Consider the following 25,350-nt stretch of genomic DNA (forward strand, 5'->3'; position numbering starts at 1 on the left):
GATAATGTACCTGCTTTACTATATATATACAACCCAGTTTAAGTTCAGCCTAACCACATTAAAGAATGCTTCTGTGTTGTGGTATCTCCTCCCCACCTCTTCTGGCATCGCTCCGTCTCTCTTTCTATATAAAAAAAGTCAGCCTCAAATGCCGAAGTCATGACAATAATAAAAATAAAATAAGATAAAATACATAAATAAAATTAAAAACTTTACACTTTTAACCAGTTAAAATCAGAATAAAACTATTGCTCACATTAAGGAAAATTTAGTAAAACTCAAGGTAAGTTTATTAACTTCATTATTGATTAAAATTATGTCAATTCCTGAATCCAGAGAAAAATGAAGTACAGAAGGGGATAAGGAAATTTATGACAAAAATATTAAGTTAGATAAGTGCTTATCTGTGTTGTGATTCTAGGATATTTGAAATAATACCTCCAATCAAATTCCATTACTTTTTAAACTATAATCTAGTGTTAATTATAAATTACTTGCCATGACATCATATGATTCTCCATTTTTAAATATTTTGCTGTGACTTTGTATTATTCCTTGAATGATTAATTCCTCCAGGATATCTGATGATTTCTGTCGTTCTCGATTCTCTAGGGGTTGAGGTTTATGAGCTAATCCATTGGTCACTAGTTCTTTCAGAGAAAAAGAAAAAAGAAAGGGAATTTTAAGCATGAAGATTTTATCAATTAAATACTAAATGGATTTCTAGTAAGTCATGTTACTTAATTAAATCTTAGTTCAGTCCTCTTTCCTAAGTATGTTTCTATTATAAATCTTTGTAAATCTTTGAAGTCCAAATGCTTAGTGCTTTTTACAGAAGATACGTATCAAAATAATATAGTATTTACTTAGCAGATTACATGTTAGCATAACGAAAAATCTTTTATGTGCTGCTATGTACTACTTTTTTGTTGTAACAACACTTACACATTTGGATACAACTGTACTAGTTATGAAGCTAGACCACAGCTAAGAACATGTTATTCTTCCAGTGGCTCTTATGAGTTGCAAACAGTCTGGTTTCTATGCTTTGAATACAAAGGATAAACAACTGTGATGTTGCCAAGAGACTGCCAGTTCAACAACCTTGAGTTTATAAGTGCTCCATCTGCTAAATTAACATGAGCAAAAGTATGTCTTTTTGCAAAAAGAGCCTTTGAACCAAATCAGAATTAGAATTTGTTGATATTGACTAAATCCTTAGTGATTCTAAGCATAAGCTTAGATTCTAAACTGGGAGACTTCTCATTACAATTCACTCTGTTTTATAAATAAGCAAACATTTATTTTACCTCATAATATTAGAAAATTTATGTGTTCAAAAATAAGCTTTTTTTTTTTTTTTTTTTTTTTTAATCAAGAGCACTGCTCAGCTCTCTGGTTTATGGTGGGATGGGGAATTGAACCTGTGATTTAGGTGGGATGGGGAATTGAACCTGTGATTTAGGTGGGATGGGGAATTGAACCTGGGATTTAGGTGGGATGGGAAATTGAACCTGGGATTTAGGAGCCTCAAACATGATTGAGGAGCTTCTTTGCATAACCATTATGTTATCTACCCCCACCCAAAATCAACTCATATTTTGTATTCATCAAGAAGTCCTTGCAGTATCCAAGTCTATTCTGCTGAGGGCATGGAATCTTTGATATATATATAATTTTATTATTTTTTTTTAATCAGGAGATTAATGGTTTACAGTAGAGTTTGGTGACACCTGGATGTAATTCCTCATTTTGCCATAAGTGTCTTCAAAACACTCCCACCCCCAACTTAGGTCCTTTTCCATTGTCATGTCCCAGTACTGAAAGTCTCCCCTGCCCCTCACCCTGTCCCCTTTCCCCAGAATCCTTTGCTTTGGCGTAATACACCAAATCAGTACAAGTTTTACTGTTTCCTTTTTCTGTTCTTATTTCTTAAGTTCTGCCAGAGTAACATCATCCTGAATTCATACTTTTCTTTCTAGTTTATCTTACTTAGCATGATTCCTTCAAGTTCCATCTAAGATGAGGTAAGGAAGGTGATTACATCATTTTTAATAGCTGAGGCATTTTCTGTCATGTATATATACCACAAGTTTCTTAGCCCCTTTTGTGTTGTTGGACACGTAGGTTGCTTCTAAGTTGGGCTATTTATTACACATTGTGGTAGTGTGAATGTAGTTATACACAAATCTTTTTGGATGCGTGTCTTTATTTCCTTTGGATATATCCCCAGGAAAGGAATTGCCAGGTCAAAGGGTAAGTCCATTTCTAAATTTCTGAGATTTCTCCAGACTGTTCTCCCAAGGGGAAAATTTTTATAGAATTTTATTTTTTTCCCCTTTTGTTGCCCTTGTTGTTTTATTATTGTAGTAATTATTGTTGTTGTTATTGATGTCGTCGTTGTCTGATAGGACAGAGAGAAATGGAGAGAGGAGGGGAAGACAGAGAGGGGAGAGAAAGATAGACACCTCCAGACCTGCTTCACTGTCTGTGAAGTGACTCCTCTGCAGGTGGCGGTCCAGGGGCACGAACCCAGATCCTTACCCTGGTTCTTGTGCTTCGCCCACGTGCACTTAACCCGCTGTGCTACTGCCCGACCCCCTGTAGAAATTTCTAACCTCATTGCTTAACAAGATAATTTTCATGAACTTTCTGTGAGAATATAGAAACACACACACACACACACACACACACGGTAGGGGGAGGGGGTTCAAGTCCTGAAACATGATGACAAAGGACCCATTGGGGGTTGTATTGTTATGTGAAAACTGGGAAATTTTATGCATGTACAAATTATTGTATTTACTGTTGACTGTAAAATATTAACGCCCCAATAAACATTAAATAACAAAAAAAGAATATCAATCTTTTTGGTATGAGATTTTCTTGAACCACTGCAAGTAACTTCAAAAAGTTCCCAGCAATCTCACTGTCCTTTCAGTGCTACATTTTATTTATTTATTTATTTTTACCAGAGCACTGCTCAGCTCAGGTTTGTGGTGCATGGGACTGAATTTGGGAAAGCCTCAGGCATGAGAGTCTCTCTGCATAACCATTATACTGTCTCCGCTCCCTATATTTTCTATCAATGCATGTGCTTGAATTAAGGTAAGTCCCCCCACCCCTTCCACTCTGGGGATGAGACTCAGGGCCTTATATCTTGTTAAACTTTCCTTCGATCACTGAGCTACATTACTAGCACCAAACTGATTTTCATTTAAAAGTGCTCTCTATATTTTTGGACACTGGTAAAATGTGTCATCCAGGTAGGTAAACTAGAAATTTGAAACAACAATGAAAATTTCAGTAAAAATTTAGAGGTGGGTCCTTGCCAAGGAATTAGACTGATTTGTTTTGTCAGATGGTGAACTTACCTAGAAGGTCAAAATAATAACATTGCTGATTACTGAACACTTAAGGGCCTGAGTATGTTAAAACGTATCATTCAAATACCAATGAGGGAAGTGTTTTTATCCTAATTTTAAAATAAACTGATGTGAATGAGACAGACTGATTAACTTGTTCAGGGTGACATGAGCAGTGAGAGAATTAAGTAGAATTTAAATCTAAATCTATTTGATTTTACGACCTCACTGTCTTCCCAAACATGTCATGCAATTTGCTTCCACTGGACCTGATCCATTTTATAGGTGACCCGACATCTCAGAATGTTTCCATCAAGGAAGTCATCACTGACATCTGTCATTGACATAATAAAGTGATTTTAATCATGTTGATCTAGTGTTTTACCACCAAAGTATTTGACTTGGCATTTATAGTAGATAAACAACACAGAGTTCCTTGGACCATGTCAGTTATTTCAACTAATTCTCATGATTTCTTGGCATGTGAATACAGGGGAAAGTGTAAAAACGACTTTATGTTTATGATTGTGGAAAATCAAGAGAGTAAAAAAAAAAAACATCCTGCATTCTTACCATAAATTATTAGCATGTATGATTTTATTCTTCTAAGTTTGGCATCATACAGAGCACACTGTTTTGTTTTCTATGTACTGAACATGTTTTTAAAAAATTTTTATTTATTTATTATTGGACAGAGACAGAGAGAAATTGAGAGGGGGTGGGGAGAGGTAGAAAAGGAGAGAGACAGAGAGACACCTCCAGCCCTAATTCACCACTTATGAAGCTTTCTCGCTGCAGGTGCAAGGGCCAGGGACTTGAACCTGTGTCCTTGTGCACTGTAATGTGTGCACTTAACCAGGTGCACCACCACCTGGCCCCTAAATGTGTTTGTTAATATTTTATCATGCAGGTTAAGAATTCTTCTTAAGTGTAGGTATAAAAAGTAAAGTTGTACAAAGAAACATGGGAAATATCAGACAAGCTCCAAATGATAAGATGTATTTATACAAAGTAAAATGGCATCTCCAAATATATCAAGGTTATAAAAATTATTCCAATTTAAAGGAGATTAAAACCACATGGCAGCTAAATTAAATATTGATCCTATATTAGATCTTGAATCAGAAATTCATTTATAAAGGATATAATGAAGCAACAGACAAAGTTTGAATATAGTTTGTACAGGAGGTAACAGTACTACACCATACAGTGATGCTGTTTATGTCATTTGCAGAGTGACCTTATTTTTACAAATTATATATTGGAGCCTTTAAGGATAAAGTATTTCTTTTAAAAATTTTTTTTCATGTTACCCTAGTTGTATCATTGTTGCGGTTATTATTATTGTTGTTGTTATTGTTGTTGGATAGGACAGAGAAAAATTGAGAGAGGAGGGGAAAACAGAGAGGGGGGAGAGAAAGATAGACACCTGCAAATTTGCTTCACTGCCTGTGAAGTGACCCCACTGCGGGTGGGGAGCCTGGGGCTTAAACCGGGATCCTTATGCCAGTTTTTGTGCTTTGAGCCATGTGCGCTTAACCCACTGTGCTACCGCCCAACCCCCAAAGTATGATGTTTGTAACTTACTTTCAGAAAACTATTTGTGTGTATAGGAGAAATGGAGGGGTGCTTAAGCATAGGAGGGAGTGAAGGTGATAATGTGAATGTGGTACAATGTTAACATTTTAGGAATGTGGGTGAAAGACTATAATTGTTCTTTGCATTTTGCAACTTCACTATGAAATTACTTAGTAAAGGAAAGATGGGAAATGTTGCTGTGAAATTCAACATTTGAAGCAAACAGAGCTAGAGGTGCAGGAAGAGCAGGAGGTGCAGAGATAAAGAGGAAACCGGGCATAAAGTGAATATAAAGCTCAGGACAGTGATTCTCATTCATTCTGTGGTAAGATGTTCCCTGAAAACTAATTTACAGTATATTTAGAGACCATCTGTGCTGCTACTTTCTTCTTGCCCCAAGGTGGTCTCTCAGCACCGTCCTGCCTACCTGTTATCCACCCTCCATAATACTACTTGTAAGAACTACATACAGCCAGCAGGATTGTCTATTTACAGGTATCCCTTGTCCCCTTGTTGGACAAGCTGTAGTCTAGTAAAGTAGAGACGCTGAATACTTGTTTCACTATCTACAGGTAATTCTTATCATCAGATTTATCAGGGAGGAAAAAAAAAAAAACATTTGCTGGCCCAATACATAGAAAGGGGCTGCTTCTGCTCTGCATGCTGACCGCCCCTCCCCAATCCCACTGTGGTCCCCCATCCCACCCCATTCTGAGAGGTCACATCTGTACCAAATCACACAATAAGGGCAAGTCACAAGATGAGGCCAAATCTCAAATGTATCATAGAGTGCCTCAAAGAAAATTTCAAGAAAGATCTCTCATTTATTAATCTATATATTTTTCTAACTCTAACATATATACCTCTGGAAGAAACTACAGAAATAAGAAATGCAATAAAAGCCTTTCCCAAAACAACAAGGGCAACAAAAGGGAAAATAAAAATATATAAAAAAAATTTTTAAAAGCCTTTTCCCATTTAAGGCAGACTACTTTTCTTTGAGATTGGTTCCATTTGTGGCAAAAACTGATAAAACATAAAGAACAGCTCTTAAAGCATCACTCAAGGGTAACTCTTGTCTAACAAAGACACGTCACAGAAAACAAAACCACAATTTCTAAAAAGAACACCAGGTCACACTCACTTTATTTGTGTGTTTTTTTTAAAGAGTCTTGGTTGACTTGTTGTGTGTTGCTATTTGCAGGGGAAGATATAAATTTAATTTCCTTTTTTTTTTTTTTTTGCCACCAAGGATATCATAGGAGCTCAGTGCCTGCACAACTCCATTGCTTCTGGCAGCCATTACTATTTTTCTTCTTTTATGGAGGATGAGAAACAGAGGGAGAGGGAGAGGGAAAGGGGGAGGGAGAGGGGGAGGGAGAGGGGGAGGGGGGAGGAAGAGCAGGGGAGGGAGAGGGGGAGGGGGAGGGGGAGGGGGAAGGGAGGAGGGGGAGGGGGGAGGGAGGAGGGGGAGGGAAGAGGGGGAGGGGGAGGGAGGAGGGGGAGGGAAGAGGGGGAGGGGGGAGGGAGAGGGGGAGAGAGAGAGGGAGGGGGGGAGAGAGAGACAGAGAGAGAAATGGAATAAAAGGAGAGACACTCCTCCAGTGCCAATGAAGTTCTTCCCCTGCAGTCATTCCCATGTGGTGGTGGTGGGAAGGATGTCTCAAATCTGGTCCTCGTGTATTTTAGCATGTGCTCTCTACTGTGTGAACCACCTCTGGACATTTATTTACTTTTCAAATGTCATCGTTTTCCTTTAGAAAGCTGTTAACATAGTGGGAGCTTAAATGAAATCTAACCAAATTCTGTGCCACTTCCATAAATGAGAACTCTCTTGGTGTATTGCACCAAAGTGAAAGACTCTGGGGGTATGGGGGAGGGTTCAGCTTCTGGAAGACAGAGGACAGTGGGGTTTGAAATTGTTATGTGGAAAACTGAGAAATGTTACACATTTATAAACTATTTTATTTTATTTTACTGTTGACTGTAAACCATTAATTCCCCAGTAAAGAAATTTTAGAAAAATAACTCTCAGTCAAAGAAAAAATAAGATTTGATACCTTAGCGTTAAATAAAAAGTGATAGCATTATTCACTCATAAAATGAAGGTCCAAGCCTAGAGAGAGCTGGTATCGCAGAGATAGATGCCTTACCATTTAGAACACGGCCTGGATTATAAAATTGTGTTTAGAAAAAAGGTGACCAAAGATTAATTGTGAAATATATTCTGAGAATTAGTACTTCATGGAGATCAACACAAGCAGAAGTTTTACCTGAATTTGCTCTTTCTTTCCTTTCTCTATGAGAGGGAGAGCTTTCAGGAATGGTACCTGGTAAGCTTCCTAGCTGGTCTTGATTTTCCAGGCTTTGGGAACTACCTGAAGTATCTTTGACTTCAATCTCCGGTCTGTAGCTTTGCGTGGAATGTGTCACATCAGCCTGCAAAAAAGGGAACAACTTTGTGAGAGATTTCCTAGAGATTGGTTGTTGGGGAAATGAAAACAATATGGCAAGGTCTGTTTTATGAATGTCTATCACTGGTGAGTTGTAATAGCAATCTTCCATGACAAAAGGGAATTTACAGATGTAAATCAAACAACCTTAGCATGTGGAGATGATTCTGGACCATTCAGGTGGGCCCAATAGTATCCCAGGAAGAGGGAAGCAGAGGACAATTTAATTACAGAAGTGGAGCTGGTGAAGCAAGTTGAAATCAAGAACATACTGAAGCTGCTACAGGGAGATAACAAAAGTGGAGGAAGGTCCACTGACCAAGGGACATACAGAATGCAGCTCAATTTGCTAGTTAAATGTTCTGTCCTTAGATTCTTGGAAAAGAATCAGCTCTGACAGTATTTTGACTTTGACCCAGTAGAATTGATTTTGAACTTCTGACCTCCAGAAGTATGAGAGAATAAAGTTGTGTTGTCTTAAGTCACTGAACCTACATTTTTTAAAATCAGCAACAGAAAATATAATATTTATATGAAATAAATAAATACATAATATATAACAGGCTCTTTCAGGTACTATGCCCCATATTCTGGAGATTATGAAAACAAGTAAGTTCACTATCACCAAATATGAAAAAGTGAAGATACTGCAGAATGCAAAAGTATTTTTACTGAAAATACATTCTTCTTTTTGCTAATGAGAAAATAAATTTTTTGAAAAATAACTGGGTAATCCAGAAAGAAGTGATGATTTTTTTTTTATATATATATCAAAGGGAATTTTAGGCTAAGACAGTTATTCAATCACACAAAAATTCGGGTGATAGTGTGGAGGTATTTAGTAGGTGCAATTAGCATGATCAGTGAGTGGACTTTCAGTAAGAGAGATTATATTCCATAATCTCATCTAATTAATTGAAGGCCTGAAGAGTAGAGCTCATCAGGTGGAAACACCACACAATGGAAGCCTCACAAACAATGGAACACTGCTATGGTGTCTTGTCCTTTTCTCTTTGTCTTGCACTCCCTTCCTGTAGCTCACCTTCTTTCTGGAAAAATTAACATAAAAATAGTTCCATGGTGTGGGAGTGAAGTGTTGCAGGATTTGTAAGCACTAGGTCCTAAATTCACACCCTGGCACCAAATAATTGCCATTATTATGTAATAGTTCTCTGCCTCTCTCATAAATAAAGAAATCCTTTAAAAAAAAAAAGTAGGATTGACACTTCCCAGAGTAAAAGAAAATTCTCTTGTGGACTATACCTTCAAATGCAGCCTGCCCTTTCTGACAGAGATCTCTACTGTGTGGATTCTGAATGTGTCAAGTCAATCTCCATAACTATACAAGCAAATTCCTTGTGGTACATCTACTTAGTATCTGTGTATGCATCCTAATATAATATAAAAACACAGTATAAAAAAGATAAAAAGTACCGATCACTTTAGCAAACAGTTTGAGAGCTCCTTGAAAAGTTAAATTTAGATTTATCATATTACCAAAAATTCCACTCCTGGGAATATACCCAAAGTAAAAACATATATCACATAAAAAAAAAACTTGCACATAAATGTCCAGAACTATTATCCATAATATCTGGAAGGAGGTCAACTGATTAATAGATAAAACATGTTATATCTTTGGTCAGGAGATGGCTCATTCAGTAAAGCATATATTTTACTACACAGTAGGACCAAGGTTTGGGCCCCCTACCACCACATGGAGCAGTATGCCAAAGGGAAAGTTTAGTGAGTAGTTAACCAGTGTAGTGGTATTTGTTCCTTCTTCCCACTTCTTATCTCCATCTAAAACAAACAAACAAATAAACAAACAAATCTACCATCACCAGAGATGGAATTGAGTAGGTGCAAAACCAGCAAAATTTCAAGCAGCCCATGGGCCCTTTGGAATACACCTTCTTCTTCTAGTGTTTGCCTAAAATAGAACTACTACTTCCAAAAATGGAGACTCCAAACCTTCATATGCAGTATTCCAGCCTTTAAGTTTATAATTAATCAACAACTTTTATGGCTTTTTATGTTAACTCTTTTCAGCCACCAGGTTCCAGATGCTACCATGATGCCAGCAGAATTTCTCTGGACAGATGACCCCACCAATGTTTCCTAGATCTCAACTTCCTCAGAGCCCTGCCGAGAGAGAGAGAGAGAGAGAGAGAGAGAGAGAGAGAGAGAGAGAGAGAGGGGGGGGGGGGGGGGGGGGGAGGGAGAGGGAGAGGGAGAGAGAGAGACTGGGAGTATGGATCGACCTGCCAACACCCATGTTCAGCAGGAAAGCAATTACAGAAACCAGACCTTCCACCTTCTTCACCCCATAATGTCCCTGGGTTCATACTCCCAGAGGTTTAAAGAGTGGGAAAGCTATCAGGGGAGGGGAGGGGATACAGAGCTCTGGTGGGGGAAATTGTACCCCCTCTTATCCTATGTTCTTGTCAGTGTCTCCATTTTATAAATAAATAAATTTAAAAAATTCAAGCAGCCCAAGTACCAAAGAATTTTCTTTTCTTTCTTATTTTTTTAAATTAACTTTATTTATTGGATAGAGATAGCCAGAAATTGAGAAAGGGGAGATAGAGAGGATGAGAGAAAGAGAGGCACCTGCAGGGCTGCTTCACCACTTGCAAAACTTACCCCCACCCTCCTCCCATCGCCTCCCCCATAGGTGGGAACTGGGAGCTTGAACCTGGGTCCTTGCAATAAAAAAGAAAATGCTATTTTACAGGATGGAATATCTGAATCCAATTATTTTTGCTTGAAGCATGTTAGGAGATTACAGTGTACTCTATGTTTAAGTTGTTGGACTTTTGAAACTCAAATTGCATGGTAAGGGATAATAGTACAAATGACAGAGTACAGGACTTGCATAGATGAGTCTCCTGGTTTGATCCCCAACATAAAGTGGTCTCTAGCTTCACACTCTCTGTTTTTTCTTATTTACGTATTTATTTATTTACTTACTTTTGGATAGAGACAGAAAAATTGGGAGTGGAGGCAGAGGTAGAGAATGAAAGAGAGGGGCTGGGTGGTAGCACACCTGGTTGAGCACACATGTTACAATGTGTAAGGACCCAGATTCAAGCCACCAGTACCCACCGGCAGGAAGAAAACTTTACAAGTGGTGGAGCAATGTTGCAGGTATCTCTGTCTCTCTTCCTATCACATTCTCCCACCCTCGATTTCTGGCTGTCTTTATCCAATAGATAAAAAAACATTATTCTGAAAAAGAGAGAGAGAAGGAAAGAGATATCTGCAGCCCTGCTTCACCAGTCATGGAAACTTTCCCCATGCAGTTGGGGACCAGGGGCTTGAACCTGGGTCCTTGTGCACTGTAATGTTTGTGCTTAGCCAGGTGCATTACTACCTGGCGCCTCTCTGCTTCTCTCTTTCTTACTTTCATGTGAACTTCTATCTCTTGTGAAATAAGTACAGTAAATACTTCCAAAAGGAAAAAAAAAAACCCAGGCAGTAAAAACTGGTCTATCAATACAAAGGAGTATATTTGGTAATAAAATGAAGCACAGCACTGATAAAACTGACAAATCGGTGAGGCTTGCAAACATGCTAAATGAAAATATCAGTCACAAAGACTCTTTTATTTATAAGAAACATTCAAAAGAGGCAGTACAATAGAAACAGAATGTAGCTTTTTTTTGTTTTTAGGTGGCAGGGGTGGGCTGTTAATGGATAGTGGTTTCTTCTAGAGGTAACAAAAATGTAAATTAGCTTGGAGTGATGGTTGGAATTGTATATTTTGAATAGATAGTTTGTATATGTAGATCATACTTTAACAAAGCTGTTTGAAAATAAATAACAGATTATATGTTCAATGTGTAGATGTTAAATAAATATTCCTTGTTTTTACATTAAGGATAAATCAGAGATACTTACCCATACCAGCACACATATCTACAGCATTGTCCTAGTTAAAGGTAGGGATTAGTTTTTTTATTTGATTATAGTTACTTTATGTAATACATCACTATTCAGTTAACTCCGAAGGCATACATATCAGTTGTTTTTAACTGTGTAATTAGTAACTTATGCAAATTAGTTATTTGCATACTAAAGTAGGCATCTTTTCTTCAGGGTCTTTTTTTTTTTATGAATGAATTCATTGCATAGAAAATTCTTTGGAGGGGGGCCGAGTGGTGGTGCTCCTGGTTGAGCACACATGTTACAATATGCAAGGACCCAGATTTGAATCCCCCATTCCCACCTGTGTGTGTGTGTGGGGGGAGATAAGCTTTGCAAGTGGTGAAGCAGTACTGCAGGTGTCTCTTTCTCTCTTTCTCTCTATCTCTCCTCCCCCTCTCCATTTCTGGCTGTCTCTATTCAATAAATAAATATAATTAAAATTAATAATTGTAGGTTTAGGAATTAGCTCACTAGCTAGGGTGCCTCTCTTGCTCAGGTTGAGTCCTGACATTACATTGTGAGGATGCAATGGTGTCTTCTGTGTTGTTGTTGCTATTGTGTGTAAAATCAGCACAGAATGGTAAAATAGTGCATATGCTTGGACATGGCAACACCAAATCATGTATGTACACACACAAATAGAAATGGTATTATATATGTGCATATGCATCAGTGTGAACTCAAGCAGTTATTCCAGGAGAAAAAAATAATCTCTAGATGTGACATACCAGGTCAAAAGACTTATACCTTTTTTTTTTTCAGATAGAGGGAGAGAGGCAAAGAAAAAGTTAAAGAGACAACAAAACCCAAGCTTCCTTGAATGTCGGGCTTGAACCTGAGTCATGCATGTAGCAGAGTGTCACATTATCCAAGGCTTCCAAAATTCTGTGCTAACTCCCACTTCAGCTTCTTTTTTTTTTTTTTTTTTTTTTTTTTGCCTCCAGGGTTATCTCTGGGGCTCAGTGCTTGTACTATGAATTTGCTGCTCCTGGAGGTCATTTCCCCCATTTTGTTGTTCTAGCTGTTGTTGCTGGATAGAACAGAGCAAACTGACACCTGTAGACCTGCTTCACTGCTACTGTTCCTGGAGGTCATTTTTCCCATTTTGTTGTCCTTGTAGTAGTTGTTGTTGTTATAGCTGTTGTTGTTGCTGGATAGGACAGAGAAAATTGAGAGAGGAGAGGATGACAGAGAAGGGGAGAGAAATATAGACACCTGCAGACCTGCTTCACTGCTTGCGAAGTGACCCCCTTGCAGGTGGAAAGCTGGGGGCTCAAATTGAGACCCTATGCATAGGTCACTATGCTTTGTACCATATGCTGAGCTTAATCCACTGCTACCACCCAGCCTCCCATGTCATCATTTTAAGGATGTATAATTCTTCATACCATCATTAAATTGCTTATAAATAAGTCACAACAAATGCAAAAAAAAAAAGAGGCCTGTCTGTGATTTCACAAACTACTGACTTCAAATTGCTGATCAATGTCAAATTTTTCACAACTCCAGAGCAAAGCAAGAAAAATGAAAGAAATTCAGCTTTTCATAAATCTAAGTTAATTCTATTTAAAGAAATGTCATTTGTGGGGGTAGGGAGTAAAGAATTTCCTGTTAAACTAAAATAGCAAAGCTATAGGCATGCATTATTGAAAATCAATATGTGCATTAGGTAAGTTTATTATTAAAAATCCAGTTTATCCTTCACCATAAATCTGTCCCAATTTTATTCATTTCATCCCTTATTTTTTGAAGTTATTTTGAACATTATGGCACAGTAATACCTTTTTTGTTTCCCCTCTCACTCCCATGTCCCATTCTCCCTTTGCTGGTCCTTCTTTCATTGCTTTCATTAATGGAAGTCAAGGCTTGACTTGAGGAAACACTCACGAAAGACATGTCTCTGATATCTGATTACTGTAAAAAATGGCGACTAATACCTAGCACTGCAAAAACGGTATCATCTGTTTTCCATCTACACCATGCCTCGGCCTTGCGTGAGCTTAATGTGCAGCTTGGCGATACGAGAATCCGGCATGAAGCCCAGCCAGTCTATCTTGGCATTACTCTCGATCGCACTCTGTCATTTCACGAACATCTCATAAAAACTGCAGCAAAGGTGGGCGCGAGGAATAACATCATTGCAAGACTGGCCAGCTCCTCATGGGGCGCGAGCGCTTCCACACTACGATCATCATCTCTGGCATTATGCTATTCCACTGCAGAATACTGTGCCCCAGTATGGTTCCGTAGCCCCCATGTCCACTTGGTCGATTCCAAATTATATTCCTCCATGAGGATAATTTCTGGAACCATCCGTTCCACCCCGGTTCCATGGCTGCCAGTTCTTAGCAACATCGCCCCGCCAGATATTCGTCGGGATGCGGCATCATCTAAGTTCATTTCCCACGTCTACACTAGACCGGACCTGCCAATATACGCGGATATCTTTGCCCACCCTGTCCAACGCTTGACGTCTCGTCATCTAATCTGGTCCCCTAAGCCTACACTGAACTTCTCTGTTCCAGGCTCTTGGAAACAGAGTTGGCAATCAGCTGAGGTAAAGAACAAACACCTCATCACAGACCCCTGCAAGCGTCAACCCGGCTTTGACCTAGCACGTTATGATTGGGCCCTCCTCAATCGCTATTGAACAGGCCATGGCCGGTGCGCCGCTATGTTCCATCTCTGGGGAGCCAGAGACGACCCGAACTGCCCCTGCGGCTACAGACAGACTATGACCCACATAGTCAACGACTGCCACCTCTCCAGATTCAAAGGAGGTCTTGAAACTTTACATCAGGCTCAACCTGACGCTGTTGACTGGCTACGGAAGAAGGGCAAACGCTAGAAGAAGAAGAAGAAGAAGAAGAAGAAGAAGGCTTCTAGTAATTGATTGATAACCAACCAACCCTTTCTCTGTCTAATATATGAACATCAGAGGAATGTCCCCAGAAGAAATAAGAACATAAGACTCTCCTTCAGAGTCTTGTCTTCTGGCTATCATTGCACCTATTGATACCACTTTTTAAAAATTTATATAAATTTTATTTATAAGATGGAAGTATTGACAAGACCATAGGATAAGAGTGATACAATTCCACACAATTCCCACCATCAGAATTCTGTATCCTATCCCCTTCCTTGATATTTTTCCTATTCTTTATCCCTCTGGGAGTATGGACCCAGGATCATTATGGGGTGCAGAAGATGCTAAGTCTGGCTTCTGTAATTGCTTCCCCACTGAACATGGGCATTGGCAGGTTGATCCATACTCCCAGCTTGTATCTCTCTTCCCCTAGTGGGGCAAGGGTCTGGGGATGTGGGGCTCCAGGACACATTGGTGGGATCATCTGCCCAGGGAATTCCGGCTGACATCATGGAACCTGGTGGTTAAAAAAGAGTTAAGATAGAAAGCAGAACAAATTGTTACTAATCATGAACCTAAAGGCAAGACTATTGCAGATGAAGGTTTGGGGTCTCTGTTTTGGAAATAGCTAGTAGGTCTATTTAGGCATATTTCAAGGGGCCCATGACTACTAGTTTTTGCCTGAGCCTGACATCTGATATTCAGGTAGACCCAAGTTATTGTCTGGGGAGATGGTGTCATATTTGAAAAGAGGACTATGTCTTCTTTTTCTCTGGGTCTTTGAATAGCCTCAGGGACCATCCCTTCTAATTCCCACTCTTTGAACCCTGTTAAACTGACACAAGTGTGAAACTTGTTGGGAGTAATGGAAGGTGTGGAAGAGAAGTTAGTTACTTGAACTGAATCTTGTTGAAGGAGTTTCCAGTGAGCAAGGAGGAAAGGCCATTCTAGACACTGCAAAAGCACACAGAAGTATCAGGTGTGAAGCAATACTCTACGTTCAAAAACTTGTTTTATTCCAGTGTAGCAGAATTTGTCTAAGGAATAAAGTGACAAGTTCAGGGGAGGCAGGAAAGGGAAGTCCTGTGTACTAAACGAGCAAGAATCCTTTGAAGATTTTTTTTTTTTTATCTGTAGAAGTAAAATGAAATATTTGGGTGTGTTACTGTCGAAGTTTTTGTAAATTTTAGGGAGGTGAAGGAATGATGAGATAACATAGAGCAGCTTGTTATTGGGAATTAGTCCATGATTATTGCAATTATCAGGTAAGATTTGACTAACTGAACTAGGATATAGTGTCAACAATCACGGGGAGAAGAAGCAGATCCAGAAATATTATATAGGTAGATAACCATCCTCTTAGAACTTCAGTTTAAAGAAGGACCCTTCCTGTTCTATACTATGACTCTAGGAACTGAACAGGAAAACATTTCTTTAAGAAAACTGAATACAAAATAGGTCTCTGGTGTGAACTCTTGGTAGCTACACAGAAAAAAATTCATACAAAAATTTAAAAACTAATCATGTGTGACCACTTTCTGGAAGCACTCCAAAGTTCAAAGTTCCTCAGAGGCTAAGTAGAAAATCACAATAACTAGGTTATGGTTGCCCCTCATAACCCCCAGGCTGTCATCAATTGGTGATTATTCTCCCATAGCTCCTTAGCACTGGGTTTACATTATATGATTGCTCCAACATCGGCTCATTGTACTGACAGTTAATTAGATCTGTGGCTCAGGACTACATGGGGAAATATGAAAAATCATTCAACTGAACAAACAAAAGCTCAACAGTTCTGAAATATGAATGAGCACAAAGAGGAAAACTGAGAGCAACTATTTGCTTTTCCTTTGCTCTCTCCATCTGTCTTTCTTCACAGACACAGCTATTGTCTGTCATGCAGTCCCTGAATAGCAAGCCAACCCAGCACAAAAGCCTTCACATACACAAAACAAATGTAATTACTTTATTGTGTATTAGTAATAATATTAGACAGGGTCTTTTTCATTTATTTTTATATTACTGATGTATCTATATATACAGTTAATACCAATATGAAACTACTTAAAACATTATGTCATATAAATTCATAAATACATATGTATGTAATATATTTATGTAAGCATATATATATATATATACATAGCACACATATACAAAAATGACAAAGAAAAGAAACCCTGTCTGAAGCTTTTCTTTATTTCATTTAAAAATATTTTATTATTGATTTAATAGTGATATATAAGATTGTAAAATAATAGGGGTATAATTCCACACCACTCCAACCAACAAAGTTCTGTGTCCTCCCCCCCTCCCAATAGTAGACACCATAGTTCGCCCAAGATCCTAGTTATGGGTTTACTATATCTATTTCATGTGTTTCAATTCTCTGTATTCCTCTTATGAGTAAAATCATCCTGTATTTGTTCTTCTTTTTTCCTTTTCCTTCTCAAATAAGAAAAACAGAGCCTGACTTCCTCAGGTGTTCTCCACAATCTCTTCCCTCTCAGTGATGGGGCAAAAACAATGGTTCCGGGGCTCCGGCGGTGGCGACGTGGGTTAAGCGCATGTGGCGCAAAGCCCAGGGACCGGCGTAAGGATCCCGGTTAGAGCCCCCGGCTCGCCACCTGCAGGGGAGTCGCTTCACAGGCGGTGAAACAGGTCTGCAGGTGTCTGTCTTTCTCTCCCCCTCTCTGTCTTCTCCTCCTCTCTCCATTTCTCTCTGTCCTATCCAACAACGAACAACATCAACAATGGCAATAATAATAAGCACAATGAGGCTACAACAAGGGCAACAAAAGGGGAAAAAATGGCCTCCAGGAGCGGTGGATTCATGGTGCAGGCACCGAGCCCAGCAATAACCCTGGAGGGGAAAAAAAAAAAACAATGGTTCCTTGTCATGAAATTTCTGGGTACTAGTGGAATTGGGGTTCAGAGCCCACTGATCATCTTCTCCTAACACTTTCCCCTCTGGGAGTATGGACCAAAATCCTTTTGGGGGTGCAGAGGAAGGACTTCCGGCTTCTCTAATTGTGAAGATTTTCTTGTTTTCTTTCTTTTATTACCAGAGCACTGCTCAACTCTGGCCTATGGTTGTGCTGGGGATTGAACCTGGGGTCTCCAAACCCCAAATGTGAATATCTGTTAGGGAAACTGCTGTACTATCTCCCTGGCCCTCTTTGAAGTTTTTCTTTCTGGGACCCACAGTTTATAAGGAAAGTAAAGATTGTGATGAACATTCTTTCCACATTGTTACAAAGCAATATTTGCAGTGATGGTTATTTTCACTGGTTCATATGGACTTACAAATATATTTTCATTCATTTTATTTAGTGAGGCAGAATTGCACACAAAGGTTAATATTTGCCATTAACATTTCCCAGTGGAGATCCTGAAAAACCTAACTGATTAAGCAAACACAACAAACAGAATGCCCACACTGAAACTGAAAACAGATTGCATACTTTTCAGATGGCTTTTTCATGAAGATATTCTGTCAGTTACATATCTGGATAGATTTAAATGCCTAAAGAAGAGAGACCTCCCATTGTTTCTTCAAAGCTACCAATCCAGGCCTTGATTTGGAGCTTTATTTATTTATGTACGTAGTTAGACATAGTTTGCTTTCAAGCTATTAAAGACCAAAACTTAAATCGTAGCAGATGAAACACAATGTTTCATCATAAAATGATATATTCCAGCCTTTAGTTTCTACAGCAAAAACTTAGGAGTTTTCTTTTTTTGAAAACCAAGTATGTATTTCATATATCTTATCAACATATAACACATTCTGGAAATTTCAACTGAATTTCACAATCTAGACTTAACAACAGGTATAGTTCAAAGACCAAATATATTTATAAATCAATCAAATCTATGCCTCTCAGGGATATGGGAAAATCAGTTTTTTGTCCTATCTGTTCATGAAAAATTTATATTTTCTATCTGCAAAAGGTACTGAGGAAAGGATGGAGGGGTGAAAGTCTGTAATTTTTCCTTGGCGTGAAGTTGTAGCTGAAATGCGGATTCAGTGTGTTTTTACATTTTATATTAATTTTATTTTATTCCTTATTCTTTTGGAGAGAAATTTTATTTATTTTTAAAAATATTTAATTGTTTTATGCTTATTTACTTTTATTTCATTTGTCTATTTTTAAAATGCCCCTGGGATTATTGCTGGGGCTGTGTCTACACTATGAATCCATCACTCCTGGTGGACACCTTTCTTTCTTTCTTTCTTTCTTTCTTTCTTTCTTTCTTTCTTTCTTTCTTTCTCTCTTCCATTTCCATTAAACAGAACAGAGAGAAATTGAAATTGATAGGAAGGGGGAGAGAGACACTTTTAGACTTACTTTACCACCCATGTCTTGAAGCCTCCCTCCTGAAAGTAGGGAGTTGGGGGTTCAAACCCAGGTCCTTATGCATGATAAACATGTGTGCTCAACTGAGTGTGGAACTGCCGAGCTTCTCTGGAGATAAAATTTTAACAGAATTGGAAAAACTATATATTTTAAGCTACCTCAGTTACGCATGGGTGTCATCAGTGAACTAAAATAAAGGTTGATATTACTTTCACAATAGAAAGGTTTTGCTGTTGTTACTTTTAAATGGAGGGGATATAGAGGGAGGAGGCTGGGTTTGGTTTGAAGATATTATATTTTGTATTCTAAAACTTTTAGGAAACAAATTTACCCAACAGCTTGGATACAGTGATTTGTCAAGGTTCCCAGAGCTGCAGCTTTCTTAAATGAAATTATTGGCAGATGCATTTTATAAATATATTTGTCTATTGACATATAAGAAGTATTTGTTCTTCAAAATTTGACTTTTTTTTTCTAGTTTACTACTAGAGTATATAATAATAAATATCAACCATCCAAAAACTGAGATGTATAATATTTAAGAAATTAGACTTCATAAAACAATTTAGTCCCTTTAGTTGATGATAAACATGATTTCTTTTGTCAAAAATAAGGGAAAAAATCTAGAAGGATCCCTAGATAGAAGGTATTCTAATCTAGTCTTTTCCCTTACAAGGAACAGACTTTGAGCTAATCATATAGAATAGTATTTAACCAACTAAATTTTCTTATTAAGATTTTATTTTTTACAGTGTCTTCTCACTTTAGACTATAAGTAAAATAAGTCTGTAGACAGGTATCAAAATTTTGATTCAGAATATTTTTAAGTTATGAGCCAAGAAATATATATGTCATGCAAGCAAACATGTTCATCTCATCTTAAAGACACTGCTGAACCACTGTACTCTCAATCCAATGCATTTATGAAGGCTGTGAAAGCAGTACCAGCCTGATAGCTAGAGAGTGTTTAATTAATAATCATACCATCCCCAGATCTGATTTCCAGAGCAAAATGCCTGGTGTGGGGAACAAGAGGCATATGTGTGAGTCGACTCTGAGTCTATTTTTTGGGTTATTTTAATACTGAATTTCAGCCTTGCTGTCATTAGTCTAGTTCTGCGACTAGGAGGTAAGAAGAGACCGAGGAATCAGAGTAACTAAGAGGACTCAAGAAATATTCAGGAGGCACTGTGGTAAGCACAGTAGATACAAAGAGAGAGAAAAAAGAAAAGTTTCTGTCCTTCAGAGGGACAGAATAGTTGAGGATGAGGCAAGACATAAAACAAATAAATACAATAAAAAATGTTTTGAAATATGATAGGTTAACTGTCAGCATGCTAGTAGAATTTGGGGAGGACAGAGGGAGATCAGGGCTAAAAAGATGGGTACATATTTGCAGTGTGTCCCAAAAGGAGGGATTCCTAAAGGTTTGAAAGGAGAGAAGACAGTGGATGAAAAAGCACCTAATAGGGATTCAACGGGTCTAGGGACAAACAACAACTTAGTTGTAAGGTTTGAATAGACTAAAAATGTAGAAGGCTGGGGAGATAGTGTAAAAGTTATACAAAAGACTTTCATGTCTGAGGCCATAAACCAAGAGCTGGTTAGTACTCTGGTCTCTCTCTCTCTCTCCCTCTATCTGTATTTATCTCTCTGTATTGCTCACTCATTAAATTTTTTTTTTTTAAAAAAAAGAATATGATTGTGGAGAGAAAGACTGGAAAAGGTGACCGGAATCAGTTCAAGAATTATATGGTGGTTATTGGAGTGGGGGGAGCAGCACAGACTATTGTTGGTATTGTGTGTAAATATACTATAATTTTATAACCATGTAAACCACTACTAAATCACTAATAAAAATTTTGAAAACAGGCTGTTTATTAAGGCATGAGGGGAGTTTAGGATTTTGTCATACATAAATAATGATCATAACTGACATTAAGCTCTTATTATGTTCCAAATATTTGGTGTAAGTACCTACTGTGAATTGAATTTGTTTATTCCTCAAAACAACTCTACAAAAATACCGATTTTATTATTAATATTACTCCCATTTTACAACAAGTATACTGAGACACAGAGAAGTTAAATAACCTGACCAAAGTCACATGACTAACAATCCGGGAATCTGGACTAGACAGTCACATTTTTATTAATTAAAAAAAACTTTGTTAGTGATTTAATAGCGATTTTATAAGATTATAAGATTACAGGGTATAATTTTATACTGCACCCTAGTCACATTCTTAACCATTGATTTGTGTGCATACTTAATGGGTTGACCGTTTTATTCAGTAATGAACAGCATAATCAGATCATATTTTAGAAGTTTTTTTGGAGGTCAGGTGAAGAGGAGAACAAAAGGGCAGTTGAGAGCAAGTAGTAGAGAAAGAATAAGGGGAGACTGACTAGCTGATTTGAACAAATATCTAGCTGAGAGGTAATGACTATCTTAGCCAGGAAGTTCAGGAACAAATCCAGAAACCCTTCCAGGCTTTGAGGAAGTATGACTAGGAGGGACCTGTATATTTGACAGTCAGAAATATTGCTTTTCATGACTCCCTCCAGCTCTGTACAACACAATTATTTCTTAGCAATAGCTATGAAGTGGAGCAAATGCTAATGGACAAAAAAAGAACAGAAATAGAGAACATTTTCTTCTATTGAAATCTTACATGTAATCATGCCAGTAAAGTAAGAACAAATGAAATAGAGACTTTGTAAAAAAAAAAAAAAGAGGAAATACAATGAATTAATACTTTAAGGACTTTAATATAGTTTTGGGAAAGAGCTCATTTCTGCTTATTAGTCCAAAGCAATAACAGATAATATTGGAGATGACCAAATTGTTCCCAAGAAGCTCATATAGAGGGAGGAGGGGCCTCAAACAAATGTTTACCCCCCAAGACAAGGGAGTATCACAGCAGTGGTGTTTGGCTCAATAATAACAGGTGAAAAGGAGCTCATCAGAGAGGAAGGTACTGGGGGTTACATGGAAGTGACAGGGAGTGCAATGGAGTCTGGAAGGATGAGTGCTGCAAGTTCTTGGTTTAGCCTCCTTTCCACTGAGGGGGGGGGGTTTTGCGAGTGAGAAAGAGTGGCTGGGACCAGATGTAAAGGGTGTTTGCACATTACAGGACTTTTTTTTTTTAATTGTATTTATACACATGGCAGAAAGTTTCACATGAGACAAAGAGAGAATTGGAGAAGCTAGGGCACCACTCTAGTACACGCAGTGCTGGGGATTGAACCAGTAGCCTCAGGTATACCAGACCAACACTTTACCAGTGGAGCTATTTCCCCAGTGTTTTTTTTTTTTTTTTTAAAGATGGATTTGGTGGAAGGTGAAATTTACTGATACATATATTGGGGAACTATATCTTCATGTTAAGAATCCTCTAAATCATCATTTCCTCAATAATGTGAATTTGAAATCAAAAGAGAAAAAAAAAAGACTCCAGAAGAATTTTAGGAAAAGGAAGGGAGAGAGGGGTAGGATAGAATAGGGATAAAAGATGTAGAGAGACTCAGAGTACAACTACCAGACAGTGGAAGCTGAGATGGAAAGCAGAACACTATTGATAAGGGTGGTCATCTAGGCACAGATTTCTACAAGTTTATCTGGTACTAATCCTGACTTCCTGACTCTTACTTTTACAATCCCCCATCATCTTTCTCTAGTGAAATGAACTCCAAGCATCCAGCAGATGTGCCTTGTACATAGTAGATGCTATAATGGTACCAGAGAGTGCCACTTCTGAAAGTCTTCTGTAAGTAAGAATGTGCTTTTTAACCTTTAGCTTCAGCAAAACTTCTTAGGAAGAGTAAGCATGAATCTTGTTTGCTCAGGAAGCTGGAGCTTATATCAGACTGAGGAAATTAGTAACCAGTTTTCCTCTCACTCTAAAAATAATCTAGAAAGATTTAATTATGAAAGAGAGGTGGAATTGGAGCCTTATTCTGGTATATGCAGCATGAGGGAATAAAACAGGGATCTCATCCATGCAGTTTGTCAGCTCCACCCTCCCTGGTCTCCCAGCTTTCGATAATCTCCCAGCTTTCGATAATCTGGTATAGTAACATCCTCTTTTCTTGGTTGGTGGTGCAAATGGGCAGAAATCACAGACTTCATTTCTACCTAGACTAGTCCACCTCTCCAAGACCCACCTGAGTACGGATTCCTCCTTCATATCTCTAGAAGAATTTGCAAGGATGCAACCTTTGAGGTGTAGAGGAAGAGGTACTGAAAAGAGACTTGAAAATTAGGTTCTCGCTCCAGTGTTGCCTTCAAACAAGCTGTGTAGCCTCTGTTAAGTCCTACCACAAGGTTTTCATGTGGGAAGTGGGAGGACCCAGCCAGATGACTCCAAGATCTCTACCAGCTCTAAGTAATTCCCAAAGGACCCATTTACCGGAAGCCAATAATACATGGCAACTCCCACATTCCCCCTGAGAATCACCGTGGAGCCCCAGCTTTAAGCAAAACCTGTTGCAAGCCACCCTGTTATTCCTGCCTCTGCCAGAGGATGAGAAGTTTCTTAAAACCAAGAGTTTCGAATCGAGGATTATACAGGTACCAGTCCTGGTTAAGACTTTGACTGCCCACTTCATTGCCCACTCACTAAACAGTGAATCCTATAAGACTCCAACCGCCCCAGACGGACTCCTATTTGTTTTACCTTGAATCCCTCTTCCCAGACCTTCTTGGGTGCAGGGATGCCTCTGGGTTCTTCCACTGGCTGGGAAGGTCCGCACCCCATGGTGCGCCTGTCTCCTGTCTCCAAGCGCTCCTGTGAGCTCCCTGGCCGCTGGCGCTTGAGGTCCAGCGCCCGGGTGCCTCCAGTCTCTGTCTCTTCGCTGGTTTTTAAAAGCTCTGTAGGTGGCAGTCAGCATCTGGCCAGTTGCTGGGAACTGTTGCCACAATAAACAGCATCACGGGAACCTGAGACCTGGGCGACTATGGGACTTTTGTTAACTGGAAACTGCAAAATAGGAGGAGTCTGGATTACAGCTGGGACTCTCTCCCCTCTCCAGTGCGAAGGGTGAGTCCGCTGCTTGGACAAGTTAGTTTTAAAGACATGTAACATGAGGTCACATAATATCCTACGGGGAACTCTTTGTTTTCTTTCTAAGGCACCCGAAGCCCAGTCCCACTCTCCAGTGACTGGACAATATAAATCGAATTGTTTGCTTTTGTTCTTCAGACACTGTGGAGACTGTGTAGAAGAAGTTGGTGTCCAGTCTATTGTAGCAACTCCAGAGCAGGTGGGCAGTGGGGGTGGCCCAGCAGCACCTGCTCAGCCGGCTGTGTCACAGGGCGACCTCGGAATGAACAAACAGAAACCCACACATTGAAGAAAACCTGACATGTAGAATGTTAAACAGTTCAGCAGCCTCGAAATTGGTCATACAAATCATTTTTACAAAAGATGCATTTTATGAGCTGTTATGCTGTAAGGAGAGAACTTAGGCTTGCGTATTTTTTCTCAGAGAATTAAATTAGCCGCCCCCTCCCAAAGTGGGACACCAGGCGGACCACTCAAATGAGCAACAAGTTGTTCTTTCCTGGATTTCTTTTTTTCTATTCTATTTTCAGTTAACTTTTATTTTTGATATTTTAAACAGGAACTGAAAAAGACATTGGATATCGTTTACCAGCACCTTATTTTACAAGCTGCAAATTTAGGTTCAGAGAGACCAAGTGACTTAACCTGTGTGGGAGACAGGTTAAGAGGAACCAGGTGGCCTGACTCAGACCCTCCTTGTATCCACAACACCAGGGGAATTATAGAGACTTGGAAATATAAAAATCCACGATCCTACTTTTAAAATTTTATTAGTGATTTAATATTGATTTAGAAAATTACAGGGGTACAACTCTGCACCATTCCCACAATAAGAGTTCTGCATTCCCATCCCCTCACTGTAAGCTACAGCAGTTCTCCTAAACTTGCAGATATAGGTTAACTATTATTTATACAACTATCTGTCTATACTTGTATATATTTGACCATTTTGCCACTATGGTCTCATCTTCTCTTTCTTTCCAAGTCACATACACCTATTATTACATCCAAATTTCTCTCCCTTTTTCTTCTTCTCTCTCTGGGTCCCAATGGAGTTGGAGTTCAGAGCCCCCTGGTATTCTTCCCCCTATCATTTCTCCCCCAGTGGGAGTATGTACCAAAATTATTTTTGGTGTTCAGAAGGTGGGAGTTCTGGCTTCTGTAATTACTTCTCAGGGATATTGGCAGTTCCATCCATACCTCAGCTTATTTCTCTCTTTCCAAAATGGGGTAGGGCTAGAATAATAATAATTTTAAAAAAGCAAAAAATGACCACTGGGAGTAATAGATTTGTAGTATCTGCACAGAACCCCGGAGATAACCCTGGCTGCAAAAAAAAAAAAAAAAAAAAAAAGGTGTGTGAAGTGGCTCAGAGGGGTGCAGTGTTATAGAGCAGGACTTATAAACATGAGATCCTGAGTTTCATCACTGGCATATCATCTGTCAGACTGATGCTCTAATGCTCTCATGTCCTCTCTTATTCTCTCTTTCTCTCACTATTGAAGAAACCTTAAAAGAAAAAAAACCTTAAAAATCCCCGTGATAATCATAAAAACAGGATAATCACTTAGCTACCTGAAAAAAAAATGACTGTTACCCTTGAATTTTCTCTACAGTTTTAAATAGTTTCTAGAAAGTCAGTTCTTTACTTCCCTCTAGTACTTATTGAAGCCCAAAATTTGCCTTGAGAAAACCTTAAAAATCCCTGTGATACAGACTGAGTCTTTTTAA

At 38.7% G+C, this 25,350-nt stretch overlaps 1 protein-coding gene across 2 annotated transcripts in view; it reads right to left on the reverse strand.

The window, feature by feature from the left end:
• The window catches only part of STMND1 (stathmin domain containing 1), a 37,279-nt gene extending 13,785 nt beyond the window's left edge, over positions 1–23,494 (reverse strand). For both annotated transcript variants that reach the window (XM_060190888.1, XM_007539273.2), the window contains exons 1-3: positions 23,233–23,494; positions 7,217–7,382; positions 499–650 (exon numbers count right to left, since the gene is read on the reverse strand). In XM_060190888.1, the coding sequence (XP_060046871.1) occupies positions 499–650; positions 7,217–7,382; positions 23,233–23,313 (399 nt within the window). In that variant the 5' untranslated portion in view covers positions 23,314–23,494. The remainder of the gene's footprint in view (positions 1–498; positions 651–7,216; positions 7,383–23,232) is intronic.
• Between the last annotated feature and the right edge of the window lie 1,856 nt (positions 23,495–25,350).

Source organism: Erinaceus europaeus, chromosome 4, assembly GCF_950295315.1.
Source record: "Erinaceus europaeus chromosome 4, mEriEur2.1, whole genome shotgun sequence".
NCBI classification, from domain to species: Eukaryota; Metazoa; Chordata; class Mammalia; order Eulipotyphla; family Erinaceidae; genus Erinaceus; species Erinaceus europaeus.